The sequence below is a fragment of the Pristis pectinata genome, chromosome 18, assembly GCF_009764475.1.
Source record: "Pristis pectinata isolate sPriPec2 chromosome 18, sPriPec2.1.pri, whole genome shotgun sequence".
Taxonomy (NCBI): Eukaryota; Metazoa; Chordata; class Chondrichthyes; order Rhinopristiformes; family Pristidae; genus Pristis; species Pristis pectinata.
This window is the reverse complement of record NC_067422.1, coordinates 36,716,643-36,739,898: the sequence shown is the minus strand read 5'-3', so window position 1 is coordinate 36,739,898 and position 23,256 is coordinate 36,716,643. Positions and strand designations below refer to the sequence as shown.

General features: G+C 48.1%; 1 protein-coding gene across 1 annotated transcript; it reads left to right on the top strand.

Moving 5' to 3' along the window:
* The first annotated feature begins 629 nt into the window (after positions 1-629).
* On the top strand, positions 630-23,100 carry LOC127580045 (E3 ubiquitin/ISG15 ligase TRIM25-like). The gene is made up of 7 exons (XM_052033191.1): positions 630-1,348; positions 3,473-3,568; positions 4,670-4,903; positions 10,084-10,255; positions 13,695-13,784; positions 16,434-16,506; positions 22,056-23,100. Exons 1-7 carry the CDS (start codon positions 746-748, stop codon positions 22,075-22,077), a joined length of 1,290 nt encoding a protein of 429 aa, XP_051889151.1. The 5' UTR covers positions 630-745; the 3' UTR covers positions 22,078-23,100.
* Positions 23,101-23,256: the final 156 nt, after the last annotated feature.

Genomic DNA, 23,256 nt, shown 5'->3' with positions numbered 1-23,256 from the left:
TCTGACCAGGAGGGGACTCTGTCCATCTCCAACCATGGACACCCTGCCTTTGCTGTAGTCGGGGATCTCTGTCCTTGCTGTAACCGGAGATCTCTGTCCTTGCTGTAACCGGGGGTCTCTGTCCTTGTTGTAACCGGGGGTCTCTGTCCTTGCTGTAACCGGGGGTCTCTGTCCTTGCTGTAACTGGGGGTCTCTGTCCTTCCTGCAGTCGGGGTGGTCCCTGTCCTTCCTGCAATGGGGGGGGGGGGGTCTCTGTCCTTGCTGTAATCGGGGGGGGGTCTCTATCCTTGCTGCAACCGGGGGTCTCTGTCCTTGCTGCGGACGGGGGAACCCTGCCCTTGCTCGGTCCAGGGGGATCTCTGTCCTGACTCTGACTGGGGGAAGTGGGGTGGGGGTTCCCTGTCCTTGATCCAACCACGGACACTCTGCCCTTTGCTCTAACAGGGGGTCTCTGTCCTTGCTGCGGACCGGGGAACCCTGCCCTTGCTCGGTCCAGGGGGATCTCTGTCCTGACTGACTGGGGGAACCCTGTCCTTGCTTGTCCAGGGGGAATCTCCTCCAGGTCCCTGCCCTGAGCTGGGGCGGGGGGGGAGGCGGGCTGGGAGGGGGCAGAGGGGCAGCAGCCAGGGCCCAGGGCCCAGGAGGAGTGCGCTCCCCGGCCGGTGGGAGGGTTTCTTGGCCGATCCGCCCCGACAGCCCCGCCGCCTTATAAGGAGACCCGGCGGCCGGGCAGCGGGCCGTGGCCATGGCCGAGGCGCTGGAGCCAGGCAGCGGGCCGGCCCGAGTGCAGGTGTCGGCCGACCGGCTGCTCTGCCCCATCTGCCTGGAGGTGTTCCGGCAGCCGGCCACCCTGCCCTGCGGCCACAGCTTCTGCCTGGCCTGCGTGCAGCGGCTGTGGGAGCAGCAGGCGGCCGGCGGGGACTGCAGCTGCCCCCAGTGCCGCCAGACCTTCAGGCCGAGGCCCGAGCTGCGGCCTAACCCGGTGCTGGGCGGCATCGCCGAGGAGCTGGCGGCCGGGGCCGGGGAGCCGGAGCCCGGGGCCGGGGCGGGCCTGACGCCCTGCGACGTGTGCCCGGCCGCCCGCCGGCCCGCCGCCCGCTCCTGCCTCCTCTGCCTCGCCTCCTACTGCGAGCGGCACCTGCGGCCGCACCGGAGCGCCGCCGCCTTCCGCGACCACCCGCTGGCGCCGCCCGCCGCCGACGTGGGCCGCCGCAAGTGCGCGCCGCACCGCAAGCACCTGGAGCTCTTCTGCCGCACCGACCGGGCCTTCATCTGCGGCCTGTGCCTGGCCGCCGAGCACCGGGAGCACCAGGTGGTCCCGCTGGACCAGGAGGCCGACAGCCGGAGGGTGAGGGGGGTCACCTGGGGAGGGTGAGGGGGGTCACCTGGGGAGGGGGAGGGTGTGGGTGGGGGTCACCTGGGGGGGAGGGGGGGTCACCTGGGGAGGGTGGGGTGGAGGGGTGGGTCACCTGGGGAGGGTGGGGTGAAGGGGGTGGGTGGGGGGGGTCACCTGGGGAGGGTGGGGTGAAGGGGGTGGGTGGGGGGGGGGGTCACCTGGGGAGGGTGGGGTGAAGGGGGTGGGTGGGGGGGGGTCACCTGGGGAGGGTGGGGTGGAGGGGTGGGTGGGGTTTCACCTGGGGAGGGTGGGGTGAAGGGGGGTGGGTGGGGGGGGGGGTCACCTGGGGAGGGTGGGGTGAAGGGGGTGGGTGGGTGGGGGGGGTCACCTGGGGAGGGTGAGGGGGGTCACCTGGGGAGGGGGAGGGTGTGGGTGGGGGTCACCTGGGGTGGGGAGGGTGGGGTGGGGGGGTCACCTGGGGAGGGTGGGGTGGGTGGGGGGGGGTCACCTGGGGAGGGTGGGGTGGAGGGGGGGGGTGGGGGGGTCACCTGGGGAGGTGGGGTGGAGGGGGGGGTGGGGGGGTCACCTGGGGAGGGTGGGTGGAGGGGTGGGGGGGGTCACCTGGGGAGGGTGGGGTGGAGGGGAGGGTGAGGGGGGTCACCTGGGGAGGGGAGGGTGTGGGTGGGGGTCACCTGGGGTGGGGAGGGTGGGGGGGGGGTCACTTGGGGTGGGGTGCTGTCTGTAGGCTGTTGATGGTGGGGGTTGTGGGGTTAGCCAGGGGGTGAGGTGAGCATCATCTGGAGGGTGAGACGTGGGAGGGCAAGGGGTATTGGTTTATTATTGTCACCTGTACCGAGGTACAGTGGGAAAGCTTGTCTTACAAACCGATGGTACAGGTCAATTCGTTACACAGTGCAGTAACGTTGAGGTAGTACAGAGTGCATTGAGGTAGTACAGGTAAAAACAATAACAGTAGAGAGTCCTGGTGGCTATCCCTTGAGGTCAAGGATGATGGTCTTCCTTCCGTTGATCTATTTATGGGCTCTCAAGTGGCTTATGAGTCCAGTGTGATCCCAACACTCCTGTATGCATCAGGAAGTTGGACAACATACCGACGACATCTGAAGGCAGTTGAAAAGTTCCATCAACGTTGTTTTGGAAATATCTTAAATATCAGCCGGGAAGATAGAAGGACCAATGTCAGTGTGCTAAATGAAGCAAAAACAACAAGCGTTGAAGCCTATGTTATCAAGAACCAACTAAGATGGAGCGGTCATGTCGTTTGGGTGAAAGACGAATGTCTGCCGAAACAAATCTTCTCCTCCCAGCTTAAAGTAGGCAAACGTAAAAGAGGCGGACAACAGAAGAGATTCAAAGATGTATTAAAAGCCAACATGAAGAAATGTAACGTCGACATCGACAATTGGGAAACCACTGCCAAGGACAGGAAACTCTCTGGCAAACAATCATCCGAGAAGGAACAGCAACTTTCGAAGCCAACAGATGTGCAGAATTGGAGGAAAAGAGAAGAAAATGTAAAGAGAGGCAGAAACAACCAAAGCCCGATCTGCCACGTGAGAGTAAAGTGTCACAGCTACAGAGAAAGTGCAGTGCAATAAGGTGCAAGGTCACAACAAGGTAGATCGTGAGGTCAGAGTCCATCTCATCGTATAAGGGAACCATTCAATTGTCTTATCACCGTGGGGTAGAAGCTGTCCTTCAGTCTGGTGGTATGTGCCCTCAGGCTCCTGTACCTTCTACCCGATGGAAGAGGAGAGAAGAGAGAATGTCCTGGGTGGGTGGGGTCTTTGATTATGCTGGCTGCTTCACCAAGACAACCAAGGGGGAGGGTGGGATGTGAGACAGTGGGTTCAGACTTGGGGGGGGTTTTGCCTGAGAGGGGGTGAGTTGGTGATGGCAGGGTTCACCTGGGGCTGAGAGGGAGGTCATCTGGGTGTGAGATGGCGATGGCAGGATCACCTGGAACGTGGCCCTCTCCTGAAGTTAGTTACTGAGCTCAATAAAACATTGAAATGTGATCAGACTTCTGGTACCAATCCCTCCCTCCGCCTCTCGCTGTGACGCAACACAGAGTTACTGCCACTACATTGTCACTATTTGCTTTTTGTTTCCCAGAAAGAACTTCAGAAGGTCGACTTTGAAATGGGAAAGCAGTTGCAGGAGACCTTGCTTGAGATCGGATCACTTCAGCAAAACATGGATTCCATTGTGGTGAGTTTGGCACCTGCTTAATTCTGGTTTGGAATTTTCTGTTCCTTCCTCTGCAGCCTTCTATCAGGGGATGGCATTGACTTTTGCTACCCTCTCTTTTTGTAATAGGTGGAAATTTTCAATTCATTTCAGAAAGCAAGTCAGTGCCAGGCTATTTCGGGGAAAATAGTTTCCATCCGTACAGCATTAGTTATATATTTCTATCTCCTGTCAAGTGTCTGGAAGCACGTTCTGGGTGGCACAGGGATCTGGAAATGTGCATCAAGCTCCATGCTTGTCATGCATGGCACCAGGAGGTGGCGGTGGGTGTTGGGTGGCACCCAATGAGGGTGCTGAGTGGGAGGTCATCTGGGTGCCCGTTATAGAGTAATACAGCATGGAAGCAAGCCCTTCAGCCCAACTCATCCATGCTGACCAAGATACCCATCTAAGCTAGTCCCATTCTCATGCATTTGGCCTGTTTCCCTTTCCTATCCGTGTACCTGTCCGAGTGTCTTTTAAATGCTGCTATTGTACCTGCCTCAGCCCCTTCCTCTGGCAGTTCATTCCATACACGCACCACCCTCTGTGTGAAGAAGTTGCCCCGCAAGTCCGTTTTTAAATTTTTCCCCTCTCTCACTTTAAACCCGTGTCCTCTAGTTTTTGATTTACCTGGGGGTGGGGTAGTCTTAAAAGGTTAGAGATGCTGGGAGTCACCTCGAAGGTGGCCCTCTCATGAGGTCAGTTACTAAGCTATATAAAAGATATCTTTATTAGTCACATGTACATCGAAACACACAGTGAAATGCATCTTTTGCGCAGTGTTCTGGGGTTAGCCTACAAGTGTCACCACGCTTCCGGCGCCAACATAGCATGCCCAGAACTTCCTAACCTGTACATCTTTGGAATGTGGGAGGAAACCGGAGGAAACCCACACAGACACGGGGAGAACGTACAAACTCCTTACAGACAATGGCCGGAATTGAACCTGGGTCGCTGGCGCTGCAATAGCGTTACTCTAACTGCTACACTACTGTTCCTGCATTTGAAATGTGACAGGGCTTCTGGTCCCAGTCCCTCCCTCTGCCTCTTGCTGATGAAAGCTCTCTCGTCTCACTTCAGAGGACCTCTCAGAAGGTGGAATTGGAAATCACCAACCATTTTTATGCAATGACGGAATCCATTGAGGAGGCCCTGAGAGTGGTGACTGAGATAATTGGAAGGGAGCAGCAGGCAGCCCTGACCCAGGCCAAAGCTATCAGGGCCCAACTAGAACAGAAGTGTACGGAGCTCCGAGAGAAGAAACTCCAGCTGGAGATCTTGGCCAACAAGAGTGATAACTTCAAATTAGTGCAGGTAAAATTATTAGCTTGCGATATCAAATGTAATTTGTTGTAGCAATAAAGAAGGAGCTGGAGGAACTCAGCAGGTCGGGCAGCATCTGTGGAGGGAAATGGGCAATCAACATTTTGGATTGAGACCCTTTATCTGGACTGAGAGAGAGCTGGTATAAAGAGGTGAGGGCTATCCCCCTCGATCTTTCAGTCCAGATGAAGGGTCTTGACCCAAAACATCGACTGTCCGGTTCCCTCCACAGATGCTGCCCGACCCGCTGAGTTCCTCCAGCTTGTGTGTTGCTGCAGATTCCAGCATCTGCAGTCTCTTGTGTTTCTGTCTTAATTCATTGTAGCATATCTTTTTAGAAGGCTTTTACTGTATTTAACACTTGGTTTTTTTGGATCACAATGCAAGAAGGGCTGTGTTGTATGGAAAGTAAAGCCACTTAGTGAACATCGAAGACATAGAAATGGGAGGCTCCTTGAGACTGCTCTGCCATTAAGCCAGATCCTGGCTGATCCTTTACCTCATCCACTGACCATCCCAGTTGATTCCTGTATCCACTGTGCCCAACAATCCAGGGTAGCTTTGCCCAGTTTCTGAGCACCCATTGCCCTTGAGGGCAGAGAATTCTTAAAGTGTAACCTCTGGGTGAAGAACTCTCAGTCCCTTATCCTAAAACTCTGGCCCCTGGTTCTAAGCTTTACAGTGAAAGGAAATGCCTTTCTCGGTCTGTTTCAGAATCTTGTATTTTTCACTGAGGTCACCTCACGGTCATCTAAATTCGAGGATGCAGTGTCACTCAAACCTGCAGTCAGAGAACAACCTCCTCATCCCTGCAGTCAATCTCTGTGTATGAAGAAGACCAAACTGGACATAGTCCTCCATTTGTACATACTTTAGTATGTAGAATTCCATGCAAATGGTTTGTTGGTGTTAACTTGTCTTCTTAAGGTCAAAGTCGAGTTTAGTACCATATACAAAAGTACATTGTGCAATGAAAAACTTACTTGCAGCAGCATCAGAGGCACATAACATCATCTTAATTACCTGCTTACCTGCATGTATACTTCCTGTGTTTCATGAGAGCAGTATGTACTCCTATACACCGACAGTTATTAGTTTCTTGCCATTTGCTTTGGCAGCTGCTGAACATGTTTATACAATTAGTGCAATACACTGAGTTCTGTATTTTCTTTGTCCAACTCTGGTTTGCACTAACCTTGCACTAATTTTGTGTCCTGTATATACTATTTTTTTGCACTGTTTTATGCCTGCACAATTTTTCTGTCTGCGTTTACTGTATGTCCCCTTCTATGTATGTCCTCTGTTGTATGAGTCTGTGGGGGGGAAACGACATTTCGTTTTATAGCATATGGGTGAATCACAGTAAAGGATAAATTGAACTTGAAAAATGTTTTTCTGCTCTTCCGACCTAATTTCACATCCTAGTTTCCCCATACTGTGGTATGGATGTTGCTCCACTTTTCATTAGACCAATGTTGTGGGTAACCTTAACACTGCTTGTGAAAGTTACACAGTGAGAACTATTGTAAAGGATCATTGAGCATCGTTATCAGGCACCCCGTGTAGTACTAAAATGAACACTGTTGGTTTCTCCAGGGGTTAGAGCTGGGACTGCTTTTGTTTTGATATTCATCAATGAGTTGGACATGGGTGTGCAGGGTAAAATGTTCCAGTTTCCAGAAATGGAAAGCTTGGAAGTGTTGTAGGCAGTGAGGAGGATTGCAAAGGACTGTCGGATGACACAGACAGGCTAGCTATGTGGGTAGACGAGTAATGAAATTTCAGTGGAGATGTGTGGTGTGAGGTGATGCAATCTCATTGACAGAATGAGAGATGATATAGAATGAATAATAGTTCTAAAGGGTGTAAAACAAATGGGGAATCTGGTATTTATAAACAGAGACATAGAGTGGGAAAGCAGCCCAGCACATCATGGAAACCAGCCTCCCCTCCATAGACTCTGTCTACACTTCTCGCTGTCTCAGTAAAGCAGCCAACATAATGAAAGACCTCACCCACCATGTAAATTCTCTCTTCTTCCTCCTTCCATTGGGCGGAAAATAAAAAGCCTGAAAGCACGTACCGCCAGGCTCAAGGACTGCTTCTATCTCGCTGTTATAAGACTATTGAACTACATAATAAGATGGACTCTTGACCTCTCAATCTCCCTCGTTGTGGCCTTGCACCTTATTGTCTGCCTGCACTGCACTTTCTCTGTAACTGTAACACTTCATTCTGCATCTGTTATTGCTTTTCCCTTGTACTACCTCAATGTACTGATGTAATGAAATGATCTGTATAGATGGCATGCAAAACAAAGTTTTTCACTGTACCTCGGTACATGTGACAGTAATAAACCAATTACCAAGTTGTGTTGTTCTGTACAAAACACTGGGTTGGTCCACATGTGGAGTATTGTGTCCGAGCCTGGTCAGTGTACTTTAGGAAGGATGTGAAGGTCCCACAGGTTGCTGAGACCTTGGAGAAGCTGGAGTTGTTCTTGGAGCAGAGGGGGTTGGATAGAAGTGGACAAGATCATGACTTGCTTGGAGGGGGTAGAAAGAGGGTAGCTGGTCCCACTGTCGGATACTTCAAGGGATTTTTTTTAACTTGGCGACATTGCACTTCGTCATTCGCTGCCTGTAAATGTGGTGGAAACAAAATTGATCAGTGTTCTCAAAAGTGGGAATTATTTAACGAACCAAGGTGAAAGAACAGGGGAACGCGACTAACGAGAGCTGCTCTATTGGGAGCCAGTATAGACTGAATGGGCCAAATGACCTCCTATGCTGTAACAATTCAATGGCTGATTGCTCTCTGCTTCTCTGCTCTTTTTTTCTCTCCGTCCTTGCTTCAATGGGGGCGTTCTTTGCTGCCTTTCAATCTGCAGGGTCTATTTCAGGATCTGTCCGTGGCATTCACTATGTCTGCAGCTATCTTTTTAAGACCCCCAAGTAGCAAACTGTTGGGCCCAGGGGACAGGTCACTCTTAGTCCTACTGATTTCTATTGCCTGCTTTCTAAATGTCTGATGGTCAAAGACATGTAGAGACAGCTGAGGGACATGTACAAACTGTATCTGGTACCTTGTGGAACTGTTGCTGGATGCTGCTGAGTTCATTGGGAGGTTGGGTGCTCCAGTGTTTCACCTGCAGTGTGTCCCAATGTGCAGGGGCAGAAGTCCAGGTCGTACTCCAGCCAGCAGGCATTTCCTTACAGAACTGCAGTCAATGCAGTACAGCACCTTGAATCAATGCAACAACCCCACTGATTCCTGGGAATCTCTGGCCCATGATTGCTCCATGATTACCATTCGGGATGGTATCGAGAATTGGAAGCACCCAAAGGAGCTACGTAAGCAGTAGAAGGAGTGGAACACCTTGCCAACTGCCCATCTGTCCCCTCTGTCAGCCACCAATTGAAGAGCCTACAGTCCCCACCTTAGCCACCTGAACACTCGAGTGGAAGTAAGTTATCCTCGATCCCAAGGGAATGCCTTAGAAGAAGACCACTCTAAGTTCCTGACTATAATTAGAGCCTTGATCTCCCACTCTCACCACTACATTTAATACATCTGCCACTATCAAAACATTGATTTAATGCCTCAACCATTTCCTTGCTCCCCATTATAAGTTCTCAAGTAATTTCCTCTACAGGATCCACTTCTAGTTTTTGCTCCTTTTTTTTGACATAAGTGTGGATGCTCTTAGAACACTACAGCACAGTACAGGCCCTTCGGCCCACGATGTTGTGTCAACATTTTATCCTGCTCTAATATCCATCTAAACCTTCCCTCCCACATAGCCCTCCATTTTTCTATCATTCATGTGTCTATCTCTCTTAAATATCCCTAATGTATCTGCCCCCACAACCTCTGCCAGCAGTGCGTTCCACGCACCCACCACTCTGTGTAGCAAAAAAAAACTTGCCTCTGATATCCCCCTTATACCTTCCTCCAATCACCATAAAATTATGCCCCCCTTACAATCTTTTTTTCCCTTACCAGTTTATTTTCATTCTATACTCTCCATTTTTCTGTCATCCTTTGCTGCTTGCTCAAATTCTTTAACTCCTCAGCCTTACTAATCTTCTTGACAACATCATGAGTCTCTTACTTTAACACTACTTTCTTCTTAACCGCTCCTTTCTCATGGAGTTGTTATTTCTCAGGTAGATGGACCCAGCAGGAATGGGGAAAGGCATTACATCTTTCAGCTCTGGTCCTAGCTGATGAACTTCCCGAGTGTCGATAGACTCTGTCCAGGCAGGGTCACATTTTAGAAAGTGGATAATTAGGAGGTAATTTATAACAATTTGTTTCCCGAGTGACTGGTCATTGATGCAGCACCTTGTACCCCTACAGATAAGCCAATGGTTGTAGTGTAATGCCCTCGACTATGCTTCCATCCGAAACAATGGCTCCTCGAAGGCTGGACGCACCTCTTCTTAACTTGTCTCCATTTCTCCTTTGTGGTTCTCAAGTGCAATATTCCAACCCCTCTCACTGGCTCGCCTTGAATCGCCCTGGTTTGGTATCCCACATTAGTGTCCCCTGCTGCTTGTTCCTAGCAATCCTACTGCATTGAGAGTTCTGCTTCAATGTCTGGGGTCATTCCTTTGTTCCCCTGCAGGTAACAGATGGAAAGGGTTGGGAGGGCTGATCGGACTCTTGGTCTGACAGCATCACTGACAGAGTGCCAACCCATTGCACCAGCTGTGTTAACGCTGGATGGTTGTGAAAATTGTGACACTTCATTCGTGGCTGCAGCTCGGTGGGTGGTACTCATCACGCGTCACTCCAGAGTCTTGAGCGCAGGGGGAGTCTGACACTCCAGTGCCATACTTGGGAGTGCAGCATTATCAAGGCTCCCATATTTTGGGTGGAGCATGAACCTAAGGCTCCTTATGCCCTCTCAGACGGATATAAGGGATCATTTAGCACTATTAGAGGTGAAAGTGGCTGGTCACCATTTATACCTTAACTAACTTCACTGAAACAAATGATCGAATTATTACCTCAGCTTTTTGTGGGATCTTGCTGTACACAACATGGTTGCTATAGTAGAACTGTGATTGCTTTTAAATTCTTCATTGTCGTAAAGTACTTTGGGGAAATCCTGAGGTGAAAGGCACTACAGAAATGTAAGCTGTTCTTGTGCTGTTCCCTGCCAGGAGTCCCTCTGCTTCAGCACGGAGTCACAGGTCCCTGACGTCCCACAGTTCAAGTCCGACTTCCATTCTAAGCTGGTGCGTGCCAGCAAGGCTGCTGCGGAGCTCTCCTCGCAGGTGAAGGAGTGCCTGCGGCGAGCGATGAAGCGCAGGTTGAAGAGCACAGAGAGGAGAGGTCAGTGAATCCCATGTTGCGGCACTCGTGGGCTCTTCTGCACAGTTGTTTGCTCAGGCAGGTAACAATCTTACCCTCTGATCTCTGACCAAACCTCCGTCTTTGAAGGTGGACAACACCCAACTAACAGCAGTGGCTGATACAACAATGTGTCAAAAGTTGCACCACATGTTACACGCAGTTCTTAATAGTAAATGCACACTACATCTATACCATTCACAATGGTTTAGTGTGCAGAACAGATCTGTGGGGCTGAATGGCCACCTTGTATTCCTTTTTATTTAGGCATTGATGCATGTTTTATATTCGGGAGATCGGAGTGTTTGTGTAGGGGCAGGGATCATTCCAACAATCTATCCAAAATTAATACCCTGAATCCAGGACCACCATCAACTTCTGACTGCTGTCTCTATACCTGATTTAACTGCAGTAGCAGATAAGGGTTCCTGCTCCATCAGACTTATCCCACATGCCTTGTGCTGGACAAGATGGAGAGGTCTTATCCTCTGAGAAATGGGACATCAGATGTCAACACAGGCCCACATCAGGGAAGAGTCAGGAAAATTCCTCTCGGGACATAATGCTGGCTCTGGTAGTGTGATGCCAGACCTCTGGTGCAGCTGATCAGCCAGAAACGGGTTCTTTTCTCACATTACAGTGCTTGCCCTGTCATCGTGTCTGATCTGCCCTCCTCCTCAGTCCTGTCTGCCTGCCTGCTGGGGCATCCTGACCCGGGAGTCTGAATTAACCTCCTCTACCCCAAGAATATCGTAGCATGCAGTAGGCACGGTAGTGTAGTGGTTAACTTAGCACTTTACAGTGCCAGTGACCTGGGTTCAATTACGGCCACTGTCTATAAGGAGTTTGTACATTCTCCCCGTGTCTGCATGGGTTTCCTCCGGGTGCTCCGGTTTCCTCCCACATCCCAAAGACGTACGGGTTAGGAAGTTGTAGGCATGTTATTGTTGGCGCCAGAAGTGTGGCGACACTTGCGGGCTGTCCCCAGAACACTCTACGCAAAAGATGCATTTCACTGTGTGTTTCAACATGCATGTGACTAATAAAGAAATCTTATCTTAAATCCCTCTAACCTTTAGTGATGGAGAAGAGCAGTTACTTCAGTCTCTCCTTGTGGCCCAATCCTTTGATGTCAATAATCACCTCTTGACTTGATCTGCTGATCCTCAGTCACATTCTGCTCTTTGGACACATTTACCTTGCCTCTGCCTCCCCTCTCCTGTCTCCTTCAATTAACAATAGTTTGAAACTGAAGCGAGAGAGGGGAAGAGAATGACCCTGTTGTGTCCTTTGCTGCTCTTACACTCTGAATGTTCCAGAGTGTTCTGCGGCCAGTACAGAACTGAACCTAAGACCAGTTTACAGACATAGAAACTCAGAAAACCTACAGCACAATTCAGGCCCTTCGGCCCAGAAAGTTGTGCCGAACATGTCTCTACCTTAGAGGGCTATGGGTAAGCCTAGTAATTTCTATTTTTCTCAGCTCCATGTACCTACCTAACAGTCTCTTAAAAGACCCTATCGTATCTGCCTCCACCACCGTTGCCGGCAGCCCATTCCACGCACTCACCACTCTGAGTAAAAAAACTTACCCCTGACATCTCCTCTGTACCTACTCCCCAGCACCTTAAACATGTGTCCTCTTGTGGCAACCATTTCAGCCCTGGGAAAAAGCCTCTGACTATCCACATGATCAATGCCTCTTATCATCTTATACACCTCTATCAGGTCACCTCTCATCCTCTGTCACTCCAAGGAGAAAAGGCCGAGTTCACTCAACCTGTTTTCATAAGGCATGCTCCCCAATCCAGGCAACGTCTTTATAAATCTCCTCTGCACCCTTTCTATGGCTTCCACGTCCTTCCTGTAGTGAGGCGACCAGAACTGAGCACAGTACTTCATGTGGGGTCTGACCAGGGCTCTATACAGCTGCAACATTACCTCCCGGCTCCTCACTAAACAGCTGCTCACCTGCTCAGCCTGGAGGTTCAGAGCATGTTTATTCTAAGTCAGAGGAGGTATCACCTGCTGTATTGACATTGGCAACCATACACGTACCTGAAATAGGCATTTGAAAGGATGATGATTGCACATATCGAAGGTGTCACCACTTGACTTACTGCTTGAAATAACCCCTCCCCTGCACCCTCGTCATTGGTCACCCGATGCATCAAAGCCTATGTCTCAAGGCCAATTGGAAAATGAGCAGGATCTCTGTTATCTGAAGCATCAGTCAACCATTTCCATGGAGTTATAGACTGATTTGGCACAGAAAGAGGCCCTTTGGCCCACCGAGTCCACACTACCATCAAGCATACATTTGCACTAACCCTACATTTTAATCCCATTTTATTCTCCCCACATTCCTGTCAATTTTTCCACCCCACCCCCCAGATTCTACCACTTGCCTACACCCCAGTGGTAATTTACAGTGGCCAATTAACCCAGCATTCTGCGAGTCTTTGGGATGTGGGAGGAATCTGGACTACTGGGAGGAAACCAAAGTGGTCACGGAGAGTGTGCTAACAGAGGCCAGGGTTGGACCTGGGTCACTCAAGCTGTGAGGGAGCAGCTGAACTACGGTGCTGCTTTTGTCTGATCTTCATAAGCAAAAGTGTTCATGGAAAAGTTTAAAAAGACTTTTGTTCTTATTGCCTCTGTGTTTTCTTGCTTGGCTTTGCTTGTTGGTGTTCAAAGGATTAGTCCTGGAAGCTGCAGGAGAGTTGGCTGGGTTGGCAACCAATGGCATTTGGCTCTTAGTGTTTGTAAGTTATTTCTTCTATTGATTAAACTGGACTGACTGCATCTGAGAAAACTTGCTGCACATGCACCTTAACAAATCATCCTTAAAGGGCGCTGCAGTCACTGCCATTAAGGTCTGTTTTATTAAAAATAACTGGTTGGTCTGGCAGTTGAAGGTGCAGGAGTTTGGGTCTATAGTCAGCCACTGCTCACAAGCTTCCTTCTATGATCAACACACCTCTTACCCCGCCAGCAACCCCCCCCCCCCCCCCCCCCCCCCCACCAAATCCAAGGTCCCCTGCCAGCCATCTCCCACACACTCGTAAGACCTGCCCGAGGTTTATGGCTGATGAGGTAGAAGGTAAAGGTCAAAAGGTCACTGCTGTCCTGCAACATTGGTCAAGACGCCAAGGAAACTTTGGCCTTTTGTTTAAAAAGTGCAGTGGAATCTTTTGCATCCCCACGAGGCAGGCAAGGTCTTGGTTTAATGTCTTGTTACAAGGTTGTCCTTTCCAACAATGCTGGTCTTCTTCAGAACTGGACTGGGAGTTAAGTCTTTCTAGAGTTAGGCTTGAACACCTGGCAGGAGAGTATTCAATCATGGAGGACACCATAGGACAATGAATACCAATCAACAATACACCATTAAACACTCTTTTACCTCTCTTAATATGCACAGGGTGCGAGAAAAGTACTGAAACATCAGATGCATCTCCCCACACCTCTCTACTTCCCCCAGAACCCAAGATTCGGAAGAACTTTGAAGAGTGTGAGTAGATTTTGCAATTTTTAATTGAATCAATAATATGCATTGTTAATTTATTTGTTCTTTCAGGTCTGTTAGTTGCTGACCATGATCCAGGCAATCCCTCATTTTGAGGGACAAGTAATCATTTCCCTCCTTCGGCTGTCCTTTAGGGTCGAGGGTGACTTGCTTCTGAGGTGTGGGTTCTGAGGTGGCAAATGTGGGAGTCGTAGATTCTGCTGCAGGATGGGCAGAAGGAGTTTGGGAAGCAGTGCTTTTCTTCCACTACTTTCAGCAGGCATCTGTGAGCTTCCCAGTGAAGACTCTCCAGGTCTCCGCGCCATCTTGGATGCTGCTCTTCCATTTTGAGCGATCAACAACCTGGGATTCCCACAAGTTGGAGAAGATGTTGTATTTTTGTTTTTGAGGCGACTTTGTGAACTTGAATTGTTCCCTCTCTCCACGGTAACCTCTTGCTGTGACAGAACCTGGAATGGAGTGAATGCGTCAGAATCTAGGTATGCGAACGACATGGCCAGCAGAACCAGCCGTGCATTAAGGCTTCAGTACTGGGAATGTTGGACTGGATTGGTTAAGTTATCCCACTGGAGGATTTTGTGGAGACACAGCTGGTGATATGTTTTGAAGTATCTTTTGGTGTCTTTTACTGGTCTGTTCAAAACACAACAGGGTTTTTGTTACTGCAAGGCTGTGTTCCAGTCACTTCATCAGGAGAAGTCCATTGGTGCTGGTTTTCCCTGTTCGGTTGATGAGCTGTTGCCTGCAGCAGCTTCTGAGTCAAGTTGAAGCTCATGGGTGCTCTGCCTAAATCCTATCACCAGTTATCATTGATATTATCCCTTTCACAACCTCGATGTCCCAAGAAGCTTTACTTGTGTGATGTCTAGTTCCAATTTTACTGCAGGGAAACTTGCCACATAGATCGTGTACAACAAGCTCCAGCAGACACAATGAGTTAGTCTGTCTGTTTGGTTATCGTGTTAACCAGGGCATCCATTGGGGATGATTTGTGTTGACAGGAGTTGGAAGGCAAAGACACAAATCAATATCACACAGGAAACAATCCCATCTCTGACAATGCCCTTCAGTACCAAAGTCTGCGTTATTACACAAGTACCCAGTGTGGGACTTGAACCAACAGTGTTCCTGGCCTGGTATTCACTGAACTCCACTAGCAGCAGACAATGAGGAACTGGAGCATGATGTACTTACTTAAGGGCTTTTGGATGTAGATTGGTGAGAGAAGGGGTTATACTCTGGTATCCCAAGTCAAAATGGCAGTAATCTAAGAGTACATGACAGCAGCACTCAGGTGTTGAGTAGAAGTTGTCTCGTGAGTTGCTTCAAAGATGTGTGAGAAGAGGTGGCCACTCATTCCATGTTGCAAGGAAGAGCTTCTGTAGAAGGCTTCAGATCAAGTTGGTGCTGGGTTCCTTGTTACTGAGTGCAGGCACCAAGCACTTCATTGTGCCTTCCCCCCAGCCTTGTTCTGTAGGCAATCCCATCCACGACATCCAAAGCAGGTTTCCAGCAAAATGACCCATGCTGCCCTTTCTGTCTGTGCACACTGGTGCAGGGTTGAGCACCTGTGGGCTGGTAGAGCCAACCATGTACCATTCCAATGGTGAAAGCTTCTGGAAGTTCAATTCTCTGGTATCTTCTCCATCAACAAAGTCCTGTTGCACACTTCCTCATTATTTAAAACCTCAATCCAAAGCCAGCACATCACTGCCTCAGTCCTGCACTGCAGGGTCAGCCTGGATTATTTTGTTAAGGTTCTGGAATGGAGCTTCTACTCCTGCCCTGACTGAGATATGGACACTCTGCGGATGACAATAGATGGAGTTACAGCATATACTTGCTAAAACAACTGTAATAATACATACTATTAAAACAACATAAAACATCTGTGGTCCCTTCTAATGTGTGTGTTTGATGAAATCTCCTCGAAAGAAGAATGCGTTTGGAGTTATAAAAGAGTGCATCTTCTAGTGTGCACTAGATCTTGCAGTAATGCATTCAATTAATTTGGAGGCAAGGTCCAAGTTGTCCGCCAACCTGGACCCTCCTGCCCAGAGACGCTGGAAGGTGATTCCAATAGCTTGGGATAAGTCAGTGGGCACTTTACTAACACCTGCCTACCGAGCAGTTAGAACCTGCCTCTCCCAACTACTCTCCCTTGGATTGAGCTCTGGTTTCCTCTCCCACTGTTCCCGCAGTCCCAGCTGCTGGTGTGAGGATGGCAAAGTGTAACTAAATAAAAATGCAACACTTCTTCTGACCTATGCAGTTTCCCACCCTCCTCCTCTGGAGGTTTTTTCTGGCTGCCACTCATGTCTGGTCCTGACTGAATCATGAGCGACCGCTCCCAGGAAGGACCTCATTGTCCGTGAACCCTTTATGGCAGTCATTTCACCCATGAGAGGTGGAAGGAAATTCCTCTTTACATGATTACTAATGATGGAAAGTTTTTTTTTGGGAGGGAGTTTTGTCACCACCACCCCACCTTCAGCTCCTCTGGACCTTCCACATTCTGTTGCCGGCTACCGTCACATTCCCTCCTTGTGTTATGCTTTCCTCACATTGGGTGGAACACTTGGGTATTCACTGGCCTGTGAACTATGTACACTGACTATGATGCTTGTCTTTCAGCACTCCCATCACAAAGCAATGCTGCTGCTTCTCCAAGGCGCACCCACCAGGTCCTCTCCTTCAGACGCTGCAGGTATGTTTGCATTGTATGATCATTTTTAACTTGCCTGCAAGAAATATGAAGATTTTTTTTTCTAAAGAAAGTTCTATTTTGTTTTAATTAACGTCCCTGCTGGTGACTCTTCAGGCTTGGTGCCCAATACCTCTCTGAGGCCTTCCCTTCTCTGGTTACCATCCTCATCCACTTGGGTTCCTGGGCTGTGAGTTTGACTCTGGAGACACAAGAGACTGCAGCTGCTGGAATCTGAAGCAAAAAAAAAACCAAACCGCTGGAGGAACTCAGCAGGTTGAAAAGCATCTGTAGGCAGGGGATAGGAACGTCCCACTGCAGGGTTTCAACCCAAAGCCTCAACGATTCCATTCCTCCCACTGAGTTCCTCCAGCAGACAGTTTGTTGTGGGTTTTATTCTGCCCCGGCCCTGGTGGCCGTGCTTCTCTTCCAAAGATTTCTAGCGTAGGATAGGGAAGAGGTACAGGGAGGTGAATTTTCGGGGAGCTGGGATGGAGATGGAAGCTATCGGCTACAGGTCACAGAATCAAAGTGGGACGAATTGGGACCAAGCAGGAGGTAAACAGGAGGAAGGGAGGTTCAGAGAATCTGGAAATACAGGTATTCCTCAATTTATACACTTCCTCTAATGCCATTGACTCTTTGGGATACACGCTTTCAATTTACAAACCTATTTTTCATTCTAATGACCAGCAAGCCCTCTCCACCCATGGGAATACACTGCACAAAATGCCCAAGGTGCATTTCGCCCAGTGCTTTTGATTTGTGCCATTTCACTTAATGAAGTGTTTTCCAACAGCGCCTCATTTTCATACATCGATGAAAGATTGTAACTTGAAGGATATAAAGTCTTCACAAAAGCATTGAGAAACAAAATGTGTAGCCCAAGAAGTGGTGGTCTATTTACAAGGCAGAACATTTGACCTCCATACATATCGAATCTTCAGGCTCCTGCTACAGAGTGTCCTGAGTGTTCAGTACTGTTACCAGGCAGGCATGGCACACGTGGAGCCCTTTCCTTTTCCCCTCCCCTGTATCCCTCTTTTGTGAGAGATGCATCATTATAAAATAATTAGCATCAAATAATAATTAATTTACATCTCTCATGGGTGATTGGATCGCCAATCTTACAAATGTTAATTTATCCACAGCTCATACAAATTGCTTGTTAGCTGTCTACTAGTAGAGTCCTTTAAATTGGGATTGAATACTAACCTTATTGAAAGGTTAATTAAATGAATCAGTTAGGAGATTCTAGAGAGACTGCAGATGCTGCAAATCTGGAGCGACACACACAAGATGCTGGAGGAACTTATCAGGCAACTTGTCTTCATGAGGACTGGATCTCGGCCAGAAATGTCGACTGTTCATTTTCCTCCATAGATGCTGCCTGACCTGAGTTCCTCCAGCATCTTGTGTGTGTTGTAAATTAATCAATTAACCTGCTTAATTTTTTTTCCCTCATTACCTGAAATAGCTTACATCTAATACACAACTTTAAAACAAAATAAAGACCTCAATGTTACCTGCACAGGTGGCAATGATTAAACCAGCTTCTGATGACATTTTTTAATGTAACAACAGTATCCTAAAATGCCTGGACTTGAAGCTGCCTGATTAATGACAGAGACCTGAGGGGAGATTCCCTTGTGGAGACAGAGGACATGGCTGAGGAACTAAATGGGTACTTGACGTGCCTCACTAAAGAAGGGGGTGTGGGCATTTCCACAGTAGCAGAGGAGGGCATAGAAATGTGCAAGGATAAAAAAAATTGGATAAACATTGCTTAGAATGGTGGTGTTGCCCAAAGTAGATAAGTGACTTAATCTGACAGGATACTTGCCAGGCTGTTCATAGATTTTGGGGTGGAAATTGCAGAGGTACCAACTGTAATCTTCGGATCCTGCTTGGAACCAGAGTGAGCTAGAGAACTGGAGGGTTGTCGTGTTGCATCGCAGTTTAAAACCCAGTAATTACTGTGACATCAGCCTATTGTTAATGGAAACTTTAATGACCGTAATCCTGACCAAAGTTACCTGCCACTCACTGGGAAAGACGTGAACTGAAAGGCAACGAGTAATGCTGGATGGTTGGTTTTTGGACTGTAGGGAGGTATGCAGGGGGGTTTCCGAGATTGCAGTAAGATTGTTACTTTTTTTTTGCTAATATATTTATCATCAGACAATGCACAGTGGCACAGCGGTTACTGCTGCTGTCTTCCAGCTCCAAGGATCCGGGTTCAAACCTAACTGAGTGTTGTCTGTGTGGACGTTGCAGATTCTCCCCCTGAACCAGTGGTGTTCTGGTTGCCTCCCACATCCAAAAGGCATGTTGGTTGATGGGTTAATAGGCTACAGTAAAATGCCCCTGGGTGAGGATATTGAAAGGGGAATCTGGGTGAGTTGATGGGTACCTGTGTGAGGTTACAGGAAAATGTGGGGGAATGGGATTGATGGGAATGCTCTGAGAGCTGACCTAGACTCTATGAGCTGAATGGCCGCCACCTCTGTCATGGGAAAATATAAGAAAAGAAGTAAACATGAAATATGGGGCTTGGGCACAGATAAATAGGGCATAAACTTAAATTTTGTAGATGACATAAAGTTTAGGAATGAGGCAAACAATAAAGAGAATAGTAATAGACTTTCAGAGATGTGGACAGAAATTTGGCAGATAAAACGTAATGCAAACAAAGTCTGAACTGATGAATTATAGAAGTAAGAACAAAGGAGGCTCTATAAATGAAATGGTCCCTTTTTAAAGGAACTTCAGGAACATGGAGCCCGGGGTTTAACTACACATTGTAATAGGATTAGTTGAATACAAAAAGAAAGAAGTTGTACTAAATCTTTTTTATTTTAAAAAAAAGGTGTCTTTTGGGGAACTGCAGTCAATTCAGGAGGGATGTTGGAAGAGTACAGAGAGGAGGTGTATTGGAATCACAGCAGAGGCAAGGGAGATTTTTATTTTAAATTTTATTTACAGCGTGGTAACAGGCCCTTCTGGCCCAATGAATCCGCGCCGCCCATTTTAAACCCCCAAATTAACCTACCCGTACGTCTTTAGAATGTGGGAGGAGACCGGAGGAAACCCATGTAGACACGGGGAGAACGTACAGACTCCTTACAGACAGCGACGGGAATCGAACCCCGATCGCTGGCGCTGTAATAGCATCGCACTAACCGCTACGCTACAGTGAGACGTTAGAGCAGAGAAGGTTGAGGGGAATGTAGTGGAGGTGTTTAAATAACTGAGGGATTAATCGGAAAAACAGTCTCTCTTGACTGAAGAGTCAATAACTAGAAGGACTATTTAACGGACAGTAAAACTCCAATTGGCCATGCTGGTCTCAACCTTATAGAAATGTTTAAAATTATGAGAGGCACAGATAAGGTGGACAGTAACAATCTTTTCCCCAGGGCAGGGGAGTCCAAAACTAGGGGGCATAGATTTGGGGTGAGAGGGGAAAGATTTAAAAGGGACCTGAGGGGCAACTTTTTCACGCAGAGGGTGGTGAGTGTATGGAATGAGCTGCCAGAGGAAGTGGTTGAAGCAGGTACAGTGGTATCATTTAAGAAGCACTTGGATAGGTACATGGAGAGGCGGGGCTTGGAGGGTTATAGGCTGAATGCAGGAAATTGGGACCAGCTTGGGGGGGCACCGTGGTCGGCATGGACTGGTTGGGCCGAAGGGCCTGTATCCATGCTGTATTGCTCTATGGCTGTAGAGGATTTGGCAGACAATTTGTATGTTATTCCTAATAATAGCAAAATACACATTTATTTCACTTTTTTTACATGTTACACAGTAGTGTAATAAATTTTCCAGTGAACCCAGTAAGTTTAAAGGGAGTGGGGAATAGACAAGCACTCCAGACCTCTGCTCCAGCCACATATCTACCCCTGGTGTTGTGGAGCCTAACCCCAGCTCTGGCCACACATCCAGACTCCAACCCCAGCTGCATCCCAGATCCCCAGGTCTGGCTGTGCACCCTATTTACCCTCTGGACCTTGGTTTGCATTCCAGACCAATGAATGGTACCTTCTGCAATATTACATCCTTGCTGTAGGGAGAGTTGATGGGCATGTAAGAGATAAAAGGGCTGCAGGGAAATAAGTAGAGGTGCAGTAGTACTGATGGGTTTACTCTGCTGGGAGCTTGCATGGACCTGATGGGGGTCAAAGTAGAGTTCATTGTTATATGCACAGGTACACTGAAAATCTTAGTTGCAGCAGCATCACAGGCACATAGCATCAGATACACAACTTTCACAAGAAAAACATAAATTAAACCTAAATTATGCAAGAAGAAACACAATTAGAACAAAAAATGATTGTAGTGCAAAGTGGTCATAGTGTTGCTATACTGAGGTAGTGATTAGGGTTGTGCAGGTTGGTTCAAGAACTGAATGGTTGAAGGGAAGTAGCTGTTCTTGAACCTGGTGGTGTGGGACTTCAGGCTTCTGTACCTCCTGCCTGATGGTAGCTGCGAGAAGATGGCATGGCCTGGCTGGTGGGGATCTTTGATGGATGTTGCCACCTTGAGGCAGCGCCTCCTGTAGATACTCCCAATGGTGGGAAGGGATGTGCCCGTGATGTATTGGGCTCAGTCCACTACTCTCTGCAGCTTCTTACATTCCTGCACATTCGAATTGCTGTCGCAGACCGTGATGCAACTAGTCAGGATACTTTCAACAGTACATCTGTAGAAGTTTGTTAGAGCGTTTGGTGACAATCCAAAGCTCCTTAACCTTCTAAGAAAATAAAGACGCTAGCGATTGCCTCTGTGCTGGGCCCAGGACAGATCATCTGATATGTTAACACCCAGGAATTTAAAGCTGCTGCCCCTCTCCACCGCCAACCCCCAATGTAGACTGGCGCATGTTCACCCTCCTTCCCCTTCCTGAAGTCAACAATCAGTTTTTTAGTTTTACTCGCGTTGAGCGAGAGGTTGTTGTTACAGCACCACTCAACCTATCTCGCTCTGGTAAGCTGACTCATCACTGCCTGTGATTTGTCCAACAACAGTGGTGTCATTGGCGAATTTGTTGAATGGCCTGCTGTGTTGTAATAAGTAGGTAACTATTTTACATTGACTGTATCCCAATTAAAATCCCCTCCCCACTATATCCACCATAGTGTTTTTGCTCATGTTGGAATTTATTTTTGTTTGCAAATTTGCTCTTCAATCTGCTGTTGGTACACTCCCAGCAGCAGCCCATATAACCTCATTTAATAGTCCTTCTACCAGCTATGAGAAGAGGTGATTATTTCCTAAAATAATATTATCCTTTATTTTTAGTTCTACTCTCTATCTCACCTGAATACAGTTTTCAGGAACATTAATCTGCCATTCCTGCCTCTCTTAAAGGCATGGAGGAGAGAATGAAATGTAAGGTTTAAGATAAGATCTAACATTTCTTTATTAGTCACATGTACATCGAAACGCATAATGAAATGCACCTTTTGCGTGGAGTGTTCTGGGGGCAGCCCACAAGTGTCACCACGAATTATAACCCTGGTTTAAAATGCAATTGTCCTTCTGTTCCTTAGATGCCACAAAGCTGACTTCTGATCGAGGAGGGATGAGAAAGTGGGGCTCGTCTATCTAAAGTCCTGGCACTATCCAGAGCAGCTGTAGAGGTGTGACCATTCTTGGTGGACCAGGTGTCTGGATAGTTTTACTGGCGGGAATATGACTGGGCTGGTGTGGGAGTTGTGCAAAGGACTGGGTATACACCTGTTAACTATAGAGGAATGATATGTCCTGGTATTTGAAGCTCACCAGTACCCCAACACCCAGTCACAGTGGCCTTGTCAATGGATTGCATCATGGCCTTCTGTAATAACTGGACAACCTGGCCAAGTATTCAACTTGATTGGGGTTTACCTGGAATTTCCAGCTGGTATCTATTTGTTTTCTAGTGTTAAAGCCCACACCATCCAAAGCAAAGGAGCCATCTTGATCAGTACCCCACCCATCACTCTAAACATTCACTCCCTCTACCACCAGAGTTGTTATCTGCCACCTCCCGAATACAAAGCAGCAGCTCCCTTAGATTACTTTGACAACACCTCCCAAACCCTTGTCCTCTAAAACCTTGAAAGCATACAGGAATACCACTACTTCCAAGTTGCACCCCATCCTGACTTGGAAATGTTATGACCTTTCCTTGGCCATTTGGTCACTTGGAGTCATTTCACCAATTTTCCAGGCTGCCCGCTTGGCAGAATCGTCTCGCTATTCTGGGAATTATTGGGATTACCCATCCATTCATTCTGTGGGAAATGGAAGGGGGAGATGCTTATGACTCCTGAATTCACAACCATCCCTAATGTGTTACACTGAACTGTCTTCTCAATACAGTATTGCATATTTCACACTCCTCCCACTGCTCTGCCACATATATGATTTAATACTTGCTTCCAGCTCCTTGGGTGTTTTCAGTGGGCGAGAACGGTCTGCTCTTGCATTAAATGCACTTGGAGGCATTTCTCTAAAATAACCTATGCACTTTGTTTCAATTATACATGAAACGTGTTTTCTTTATATTGGAGCAGATAACTATATAATCAATAAAGTTTATATATACAATCATTTTGCATGTGACCCAGCCTTTAAACTTGTTGTGGAGTGACTGGTCCTTGAATAGATCCTGACTTTGGCTCTGGATGAGTTGGTGCCAGTGAAAAGCATCTTCACACTGCAGCAGCAGTCAGGCCTGTTGGTATGCTGACCTCAGGCTCCAGCAGA

Coding starts and splice junctions, on each gene's coding strand:
- LOC127580045 (XM_052033191.1), top strand. CDS start 746: ATGGCCGAGGCGCTGGAGCCAGGCAGCGGGCCGGCCCGAGTGCAGGTG. Junction 4,904..10,083: donor ATAACTTCAAATTAGTGCAG/GTAAAATTATTA, acceptor GTTCCCTGCCAG/GAGTCCCTCTGCTTCAGCAC. Junction 10,256..13,694: donor GAAGAGCACAGAGAGGAGAG/GTCAGTGAATCC, acceptor TAATATGCACAG/GGTGCGAGAAAAGTACTGAA.